Source organism: Alosa pseudoharengus, unplaced genomic scaffold (assembly GCF_046254945.1).
Source record: "Alosa pseudoharengus isolate Yale_2024_CS ecotype anadromous, Long Island Sound unplaced genomic scaffold, YU_APseudo_1.1 YU_APseudo_1.1_scf_22, whole genome shotgun sequence".
Lineage (NCBI taxonomy): Eukaryota > Metazoa > Chordata > Actinopteri > Clupeiformes > Clupeidae > Alosa > Alosa pseudoharengus.
The window spans coordinates 1,923,545-1,934,417 of NW_027468680.1; the positions used below are offsets into that span (position 1 = coordinate 1,923,545).

A 10,873-nucleotide genomic window follows, 5' to 3' on the forward strand; every position below is an offset into this window, starting at 1 on the left:
CTCTCCCCCCTCTCTCTTTCTCTCCCCCCCTCTCTTTCTCTCCCCCCTCTCTCTCCCTCTCCCCCCTCTCTCTTTCTCTCCCCCTCTCTCTGACCCACTGACATAATTCTGTATCACTGAGCTCCATCTCTTCAAACATTAACGGAAAGTGGATTAAAGAAATGCTCTTACACACAAATACACACACACCACATAGAAACACACGGACACACACACACACACACACACACACATACACACTGTGTCTGTGAGTTTGTCTGTGTGTGTAAGGTTACAATTTAACCCAGCTACAATTTGTAGGATATCGTATCACCAATATCAAGTTAATGTTACAGATGTATGGCTACATAAATGGTTCTGGTCTACAATTAAATATCTATCTATAAAGCAAGAAGCGTCTGTGTGTCTGTGTGTGTGTGTGTGTGTGTGTCTGTGGCACGCATATCTCGCTGACCGTTTGTCAGACTGAATACAAACTTGGCAGGTGTCTTGCTACAGGCATGAGTAAGTGCACTGCCGAATTTGACGTTGTTTGAATAAGAAATGCAAAAGATATCGTTAAATAGCCTATATCGGTAAAAGAAGCACGCATTGGCTTTCGCCGCTAGCCACTCCCCCTCCCACACAGCATGTAGGACTGTAAGCTACCAGTGAGGATAGAAGCAGGGCTTTGGCAGAATTGGATCAGTGTAGGTTACACGGGTAAAAACTTAAGCGAGTGCAAGATAACTCCACGAATTTTGCAACAACACGCCAACATGCCAACACACACAGGTAGGCTATATGCAGTGGCTCTTCAAAATGACGTAAATAAGCGGACACTTCGAATAGCCCAGGCTACTTTGGACTGTCTTTAGACTTTGAATAAACAAACGACAATTCCAACTGCAAGGTCCTAAATTGAAACGAGCGATAATGGTCCCGAATTAAAGAACGTCTCAGAATGCCACACATGCAAAGCATAACCAGCGACAAGCAACGAGTGGCAGACAGAGTGTGATGTCACTTATAGGCCACCAGAGACTGTTTTTGAGTCACACCGTTGCAAATTCCATATGATGCATCATTCCACAAAATGGTTTGTTTTCTCTATCATCAAGTTATTCAATAGGCTAAGCATATAGCCTTGACTCAAAACAGCTGTTAGGATTATGTCATTTTGATTTGTAAAAAATGTCACATGCAGCCATGCTTAAATTCACATTTATTATATTATCTGTAGGCCTATTCATTATTGAATGCTTACCTGGAATTATGTTTTTCCCTATCATCCTATTTTTAAAGCAGGCCTACCTGCAGGCATGTAATTGGGCTACGGGAATAGCATGTTTGAACGGGCACTGCACTAGTCTATTAAAAACCTCAGAATGGAGGATGTTTTTAGAGCTTGATCTGCAGGTGACTTGTTGGCTATTTTTAGAAGGTGCGCTCCCGCAAGCTACCTGGTGCACACACATACACACACTCACACACTTTACACACAAGCTACCTGGTGCACACACAAACACACACTTTACAAACAAGCTACCTGGTGCACACACATACACACACACATTTTACACACAAGCTACCTGGTGCACACACATACACACACACACTTTACACAGAAGCTACCTGGTGCACACACATACACACACACACACACTTTACACACAAGCTACCTGGTGCACACACATACACACACACACTTTACACAGAAGCTACCTGGTGCACACACATACACACACACACACACACACACACTTTACACACAAGCTACCTGGTGCACACACATACACACACACACACTTTACACACAAGCTACCTGGTGCACACACATACACACACACACTTTACATACAAGCTACCTGGTGCACACACATACACACACACACTTTACACACAAGCTACCTGGTGCACACACATACACACACTAGGGGTGTGAATCTCTCATGTAAAAGACGATACGATTCGCATCTAGATACATGGGCACGATTCGATACAAGAAAAGATACATGTTTATAAAAAACGATTCAGTACGATTTGATGCGATGCAATTCGATGCAGTTCAAGAATGGAAAGCATTCTGAAAGATTTTTTATAATTTGCTCAAGGTGCACATTCATTTTATATTATCAATTATCATGGTCATGGTTGTCAATTAGGCAACAAAATGTGTGAATATGATTATCTAAACTGAGGTTTGTTTCATATACTGTATTGAAATGAAAAAAGAATAGTCTACATTTCAGTCAAGCACAGCAGCCAAATACAACATAAAAATACATTTTTATAGACTTTACAGATTTTATAGAGTTATATCTGATTGTTTTCATGGAGCTGTAGCCTTGTTGAGGTAAGACAATACCGAAATAAAATAAAACAGTGCTTAAGACACTCTTGGCCTTTTCTCATATAGGCCTAGCCTACCCTACAAGAATAAAATAGGCCTACAAATCAATGAACTCTCTGGGCTTATTTTGTTCCAACAGTAGACCTAATGCAGAAACCTAAAATGCCACAAGTCTGAGTGAATATGAACAAAATCATTGGCTAATAATTTATGCATCGTTTTAGCAGCAAGGGCCAAATTATTATTTAACATTAAGGAAATCCCTTCATCAAAAGTAAGGCTACTCTACAGACTATCGTTGCTGTTTAGGAATGCTATAAGTGTTTAATTTCGCACTGGATTTCGAAAAACAAAAGCCGACCGAGTGCAAGTTGTCACATGCTTAAGTTGCAGTAGAGATGTATGGGTAATGAGGTCATTTGACAACTTTGGCCAATGAATGTAACCAAAAACGAACTGCATTACCCACAATTCCGTGCCACGTATAGTTTCAAAACCGGAAGTGGGATGAACGCGCTGCTTGGAACGTAAATGAGAGTCTGAGCGAGCAGAAAAGGTTGTGCACCGATTCATAACAAGTAAATCGATATAACGACCGGTTCATTTCAGTTTTTTTCCGATACGGGGCTTCACGTATCGATGTAGCCGTATCTTACACGTTAAAAACGGATACCGATACGTATCGGTTAATCTTTACACCCCTAACACACACACACACTTTACACACAAGCTACCTGGTGCAACACATACACACACACACTTTACACACAAGCTACCTGGTGCACACACATACACACACACTTTTGACTGTTTATGCTGTGGCCGGAAAAATTAACGAGCGACATCATTGCGTTATAATCGGTCGGCCACCTCATCGATGCAGCATCGTCCATGTCCGCCAATGTCCGCATAGTGATGCATCGATTATTTGATTCATTTAAACACCCCTAGTGTGTGTGTATGTGTGTGTGTGTCTGTCTGTCACTCTGTGTGTGTGTGTGTGTGTTCAGGCTTGGTTACCACAGTGACAAATGGCATACAACATGAAAAGACACTGTGTGTGCCACACACAATACACCTCATATTTAAGACAACACACACACACACACACACCACACACACACACACACCCACACACACACACACACACATGCATACACACACACACACCCACACACACACCCACACACACACACACATACATACACACACACACACACACACACACACACACACACACACACACACACACGGTAATCTCCACCCCTGGTATCTATATAACCACACACACACACACACACACACACACACACGGTAATCTTTCCACCCCTGGTATCTATATAACACACACACACACACACACACACACACACACGGTAATCTCCACCCCTGGTATCTATATAACCACACACACACACACACACACACACACACACACGGTAATCTTTCCACCCCTGGTATCTATATAACACACACACACACACACACACACACACACACACACACACACACACACACACACACACACACTCCTGGTATCTATATAACCACACAAACACACACACACACACACACACACACACACCCCTGGTATCTATATAACCAGCATTTGTTGTTTTAGCCAATCAGCTTACAGCGAGATGAGAAATTAGGACACACACCCGACAGAGCAGAAAATATGGCATGACAAGATCACACACACACACACACACAGGGAGCCTCTCTGCATTTCTACATCTAATCACACCTACACACACATCCATTTCTATAAAACACACACACACACACACAACACACACAGAGTTGCAACCAACCACAGCACTGTAAAACAACAAGGCTCCTTTATTATTACTTGGGAATAACTGTGTGTGTGTGTGTGTGTGTGTGTGTGTGTGTGTGCGTGTCTGTGAGAGTGTATGTCTATGGGCAACGGAGAGAAACAAAGAGAGTGTGTGTACATACGTGCCCATGTTAACATGTGTGTGTGTGTGTTTGTGTATGCAAGTGTATATGTGTGTATGTGTGTGTATGCATGTGTATGTGTATATGGATGTGTGTGTGTACATGTGTGTGTGTATGGATGTGTATGTGTATGTGTGTGTGTAATTATCAAGTGAGATTAAAATACCAGGAGGAATGTGACAGATTGGACTATAAGAGCCCCCCCCTCCCCCCACACATACACACACACACACACACACACACACACACACACACACATACACACACACACACATACACTTTGCACACAGTAAAGGCTGAGGGAAGAGAGATGATAGAGAGATGGAGAGAGGGATAGAGAGATAGAGGGGGATGGAGAGGGGGATGGAGAGGGCACAGAGAGAAGAAAGGATAGAGATATGGAGAGAGAGAAGAGAGAGATAGAGAGAGGGATGGAGAGAGGGATGGAGAGGGCACAGAGAGAAGAAAGGATAGAGAGAAGAGAGAGAGAAGAGAGAGAGAAGAGAGAGAGAAGAGAGAGATAGAGAATTAAACAATCTGTCTGTCTCTGTCTGTCAGCTCATAATAATAATAATAATAATAATAATAATAATAATAATACATTTTATGTGTATTGCACTTTATATTGAAGCAATCTCAAAGTGCTACAGAGCAACAAGTTAAAAATAATTAAATTTAAAAAGATCAAGGTCAATACATTTAAAGGGAAACCCTATAAAAATACATGTTTTCATTCCTGAAGCCATTAGTTGGACTGCTAGCGGAGTTTGTGAGCTTTTCAAATGTGATGTACTGTATATTTAAAGTGATTTTTAATATATTAAACCCAAGGCTAAACGTGATATTAAAATTGTTATTCCAGGCACCGGCTAGAAAAAGGTAGCGATGGAGTTTCTCAGACATTCGTTATGACCGAGCCAGCGAAAAAGATGCAAAAACCGGAAAAACAGTAAAGAAATTGCCAATACTGCATAGTTTACCTTTTAAATGGATCTTATTCAGATTTCCACGTCAAAGACTGTTTTTATGAATCTGAGAGTTGGGATGAATTTGAGCATACACACGGTCTAAGATCAAATCTGTGTGTAACGTTTTATAAATGAGACCCCTGGCCTACCATAGGCTACGTGTTGAAGATCAGCAAATGTATGGCTAAGCTTTTTGCTAATATTTTGATTTAAAGCTGCAGTTGGCAAGATTTTTTTTTGATATTCACTGAAACTGACACTATGCAACGACAGAACAACATAAATCAGCCGGTTTTAGAAAAAAAACCCACACTAATATCTCCACCTAGAGTATGTTATTTTTTTTCAAAATCCACAGCTCCCGGTTTTTCTGGTCCAATCAGACCAGGGCTGTGTGAGATCTGACTGTCAATCACAGTCTGGTGCAGTCTGGTGCGCACTGACGAGCACAAACTCCACGAGAGGCACTAGCTCGGTGGTAGTGAGTGAGTTGTAAACATTCAAAAGTCAAATCTTTCAGACTTGCCAACTGCAGCTTTAATTCCCAGTACAATTGACCATATACACACAACACAACTTCTGCAAGTTCTGCACTACAAATCTCGCCAAGATTGAAAAAATATACATTTGAAAAATATGTGTTGCACAGATGACACTATATCACCCCATGAGCTGACTGCTCTCAATTCACTACAATACTGTATGCAAGCGTGCAGCCAGCTGCAGCAGAGTGGCTGTGTGTGTGTGTGTGTGCTGCCCTGTGGGGAAAGAGCACAGCAGCAGAGTGGCTGTGTGTGTGTGTGTGTGTGTGTGTGTGTGTGTGTGTGCTGCCCTGTGGGGAAAGAGCACAGCAGCAGAGTGGCTGTGTGTGTGTGTGTGTGTGTGTGTGCTGCCCTGTGGGGAAAGAGCGCAGCAGCAGAGTGGCTGTGTGTGTGTGTGTGTGTGTGTGTGTGTGTGTGTGCCCTGTGGGGATAGAGCACAGCAGCAGAGTGGCTGTGTGTGTGTGTGTGTGTGTGCTGCCCTGTGGGGAAAGAGCGCAGCAGCAGAGTGGCTGTGTGTGTGTGTGTGTGTGTGCTGCCCTGTGGGGAAAGAGCGCAGCAGCAGAGTGGCTGTGTGTGTGTGTGTGTGTGTGTGCCCTGTGGGGATAGAGCATGTAGCCAGCGCAGCAGCAGCTGTGGGGATTGCTGGCATCTGGCGCTCAAGAATTATGTGTTGTGAACTTTATTTTTTTAACTAAATTGAGCTCAAGGTGTTAAAAAAAAGTGGTGGGTACAAAATGACTCATGATGAAATCTGATAGATAGGCGTCCCCACCATAATCAACACCTGTGATTAAAACAGCTTAAAGGTACCGTATGTAAAATTGTGGCCAAAACGGGTACTACAATCACTTTCAAATTACTGTAGAGCGGTGTAACCCCTCCCCCTCCCCTCTGACTGGCAGAGCTGGCAACCCGGATGCCGAAACACTACTGACTTTGTGATTAGTAGATAGGTGGAGGGTGGCGCATCAGGCCAAAACACAACATGACATGACAAAACACAACATCAACATCAATTGAGGGCTGCAACTTCACTTTTTGATAATATCCTGGCCAGACTACTGTTGCAGTGATATAAGTATTTGAAATGAACATGATTTCTTAATGTCTAGTGACATATTAGGGCCATTTTATGATTAATTTAAATACATTTCTTACATACGGTTCCTTTAATTCTCAATACCAATTTCCAGGTTTTGCATGAAATTGCACAGCGCCTGCTTCAGAGGCCACTGTTCCCACCTAGTTTGGCCTATAATCAAATGCTTGAACTCTTTGGAAAGCTCAGACACTGTAGTTTCTTGGAAAACAATCAGAAGAACTGTGTGATGTACTGACACAGAGTTGCAGAGGCTAGAATATTGTTTTTTTCTTTCTGCCGGATAACAAGCATCTCTGAACTGACCATATGCCAGCCCTCTAGGTCACTTGATATGACTTAGAAACACAACTGAGCCCTAGCACCAGATTTTGATATGACTTAGAAACACAACTGAGCCCTAGCACCAGGTCTTGATATGACTTAGAAACACAACTGAGACCTAGCACCAGGTCTTGTGAAGCTGTGTTCAAAAGTAGTAAAATATGAGTACTTTAGACCGTTATTTTCATGCATTTTGTAAAATGCCCTATGGAAACTCCCCAGAGGACAACCAAATGCTTAACCAGTTAATCAGCCAACCATTTACAATGAAAGGTGTGTGTGTGTGTGTGTGTGTGTGTGTGTGTGTGTGTGTGTGGTCTCCCGCCCATCATCACCTCGGCCCTCTGCTCACACACTCCGTCAGTCACAGTACACACACTAGCACACACTTCAGGGCACATTTCACTGCGGGATTGTGGGTATTTGCCATAATTTGTTCAAGTCCCGCAACTCTAGCCATCATATTGCGAGAAATTCCCGCATACACTTTTACAGCCTGTCTGATGACGTTAATCTAATCATGAAGTGGCGTGAATGCGGTGCTATTGACCGGACGGATCAACTACGTAGTTGAATTGAACATAGCCTCATGCAGACACAGACACACACACGGAGAGACAGAGAGAACCACTTTGCGCTTACGCAAATAGGCTACGCAACCATGGCAAGCTTTTACATCTGGAAAGAGCTCCTTGGTACTATCCTGCTAGCTCAGGTCACGTCACGTCAACACTTGATCCCAGAAAGATTGTCTTCACCTTGTTAGTTTTTTGAATATTAATTTTATCTAATGACATAGAAAACATAATGATTTGCATCCACATATCCTTATGCACTATGCACAACTTTTATTCACTAGCGACTAGCCTAAAACCGTCAGGCTGAAGGGAGGCTAATTACTCTCACGTATTTTCTTAAAGTGACAGGCACTCAATTACACCTACTCATCACCAATGTGCACTCAATTAGACCTGCACACCACATTAAAGATAAGTGTTATAGTTTAAACATCAATATGAAGCATTCAAATTACTAAATATGTTCAGCTACCAACAATTACTAGTAAAATGCTATACATTAAAAAATACATTATTAACTAAATACACTCTATATGAATTTAAAAATATATGAAATAGAAACATATCACATAAGCCATCATTTTCAGTGTGTGTGTGGAGAGTCAAGCTAGGATATCCACTGTTCTGAATGATCCCACTACAGTATTACTGATGACGTCAGGGTGGTGGGGGCCCCAAAATCAAACACTATTTTAAAAAAAACTATCGAAGAAGTATCGAAATTGCAATCCCCCCCCCCTAAATTGTGTAAATCCCCCCAACATGAATAACCTAAGGGGGGAATTCCCATTTTGAAATATTTTAAGCCCTGCACTTACATACTCGGGTAGTAGTGCACACTCACCAGATGTGCAAACTCACACACTAGTTTAGCTGTGCATACTCACACACTAGTTTAGCTGTGCAGATCACATGGTCACCCAAACATCACATCACACCACACCCAAACATCACATCACCACCCAAACATCACATCCTGGGGGCCCTGTGCCTATCTATTTAGTGGCCTACTTTGGGTTATTATGGGGCAGTTAAATTCCCATAGAGACAGGCAGATTTTTATTTTTAAAGGCCAGTTATTTCATGGATCCAGAATACTGTGCATCCTGACCTTGGCTTTTGGAATTAAAATAGCCCCACATCATCACATACCCTTCACCATACCTAGAGATTGGCATGGGTGTTATTTCAGTTAGGCTATTAACTGGTTTGATGCTCATTGAGCTCAATGCAAAAGATGATTTTATATTCCTCTTTTCAGTCAACTTTAGCATGGGTGCCAACACTTTTGGCCATCACTGTATATACTTATACTGTGTGCCACCCAAACATCACATCCTGGTTTTGGAGAAAGCTTTAGTACCTCCGGCCTAACACTAAGTGGGCCTTCCACACACAGAAAGAGAGAGAGAGGGACAGGGTGCTCCACACGCACCACGCCGACAACTGCTTCTCGCGCCAGCTGTGTGGCGTAGCGGCGCTCGCCCCGGAACGCCGAGGGTACACTTTTCGCCATACAAGGCTGTGCCGCGTGAACCCTTGAGCTGCTAGCGGCGATCTGTCACAACATATTCCCCCAGACACACGCAGGAGTCCCGAATCCCGAGTCCTATTTCCTTCCAACCATGCAAGTAATCGAAACGAAAACAAATGTTTGCACACGCGCAGGCTCTCTCGTGCACAGCTGACAACTACTCTCACGGGCTCGTGATTAGATGGTTTGGCAAACCGACCAGGCTGCACCGTAGGCTTCTCATTTATCAAACATCAAGGTCACAAATCAAACCCCTCGCTCCTGTTTACACACGAAAAGCGCCTCGTCACACGCGACACCTCATGCGATTAAACAAACCATCAATCTGAACCGTCAGTGTCAGTGGCACAACGAGCTGCATATAGGTCAAGCACGCAAAGCGCGACTCCGTGGTGACACGGTGATGTTTACGGTCTAACGGCCTCGGTGAATCACGGCAGCCTACCTTCCGACAGCTCGAGCTCCAGCTCCGCGAGCCTCGCTCGCACCTCCAGAGGCAGCGGGATCGTCTCGCGGTCCGCCATTCCGTTTGAAATCCGTTAAATTCGCAAAGCGCGACACGCTCGCGTCTCAACGCGCTCCTCCCGCCGTCCTGCCCGTTTCCCCGGACTCCGGCACGGAGAGTCTGCACCAGGCGGAGAGGAGCGTCTACATAGATCCGTGGACCGTGTGTTGCACGGAAGGTAGTTGAAGGAGGTCCAGCTCGAGCATCAGCCGGTCCGTTTCATGCTGGACTTATTTTCTTCTCGTGCGAGGCGGCTTCGTTATCTTGACGCAATCGACTAAACTACGGCTGGCAAGAATACGAGTAGGCTACGGACTGACAGCACTGAGCTCTTCGGCGCCCACGTGACCTTTCCCAAGCCGACAGTCTGCGCGCTCTCCTCCCGCTCCCAAGGAGGGCGACAGAACTCACGCGCACGGCTGCAGAGGTTGCCAGATGAGCTCGGTCGGTGTTAGCTTCGGATAAATAGTCATCTTTCCCCGTTTCACTCTTTAAGTGACTGACACACACACTCGCACGGGCTCATGAAGATTAACGGATGCTCGCGTGATGTGTTTTATAACTTCTAATCTTCTAAACCTTTTAAATTATTATTTAAACTGACACCACTTTGTTTGTGTCACATACATTTTAATTATATATTATATGTTATGTATTTATACATTTATTTTAACCTGTTAAACCTAATGGTATTAGTTTCTTTATGGTGTAAAGCACACTGGATTGCCTTTGTGGAATGTGTTATAAACTTGCCTTTTTTTAGAGCAATGTCGCTGGAAACACTGCAAAAACTGCTTATCTAATAAAATCTAAACCAAGTGTTACTAATCTTGTATCAAGATAAAACAAAAAATCTAATTGGTGTTGTTTTCAGTATAAAGAGATTCACCTAGAACTTTCTTGTAAAATCAATTGACTTGAAATAAGTCAAGCTCTTATTAAATGAAGACGTTTCATTATGAAAACAACAAATTTGGCTGCCAGTGCCTTGAGCTAGTTTGTCTTGATAAGACTCCTTTTTATCCTCCT

The 10,873-nt window shown here is 43.3% G+C and overlaps 1 protein-coding gene across 1 annotated transcript in view; it reads right to left on the reverse strand.

Moving 5' to 3' along the window:
- The window catches only part of LOC143139611 (disco-interacting protein 2 homolog C-like), an 84,506-nt gene extending 74,362 nt beyond the window's left edge, over window positions 1-10,144 (reverse strand). Inside the window, exon 1 of the mRNA XM_076300191.1 lies at window positions 9,785-10,144. Coding sequence (XP_076156306.1) covers window positions 9,785-9,863 — 79 coding nt within the window. The 5' untranslated portion in view covers window positions 9,864-10,144. The remainder of the gene's footprint in view (window positions 1-9,784) is intronic.
- Window positions 10,145-10,873: the final 729 nt, after the last annotated feature.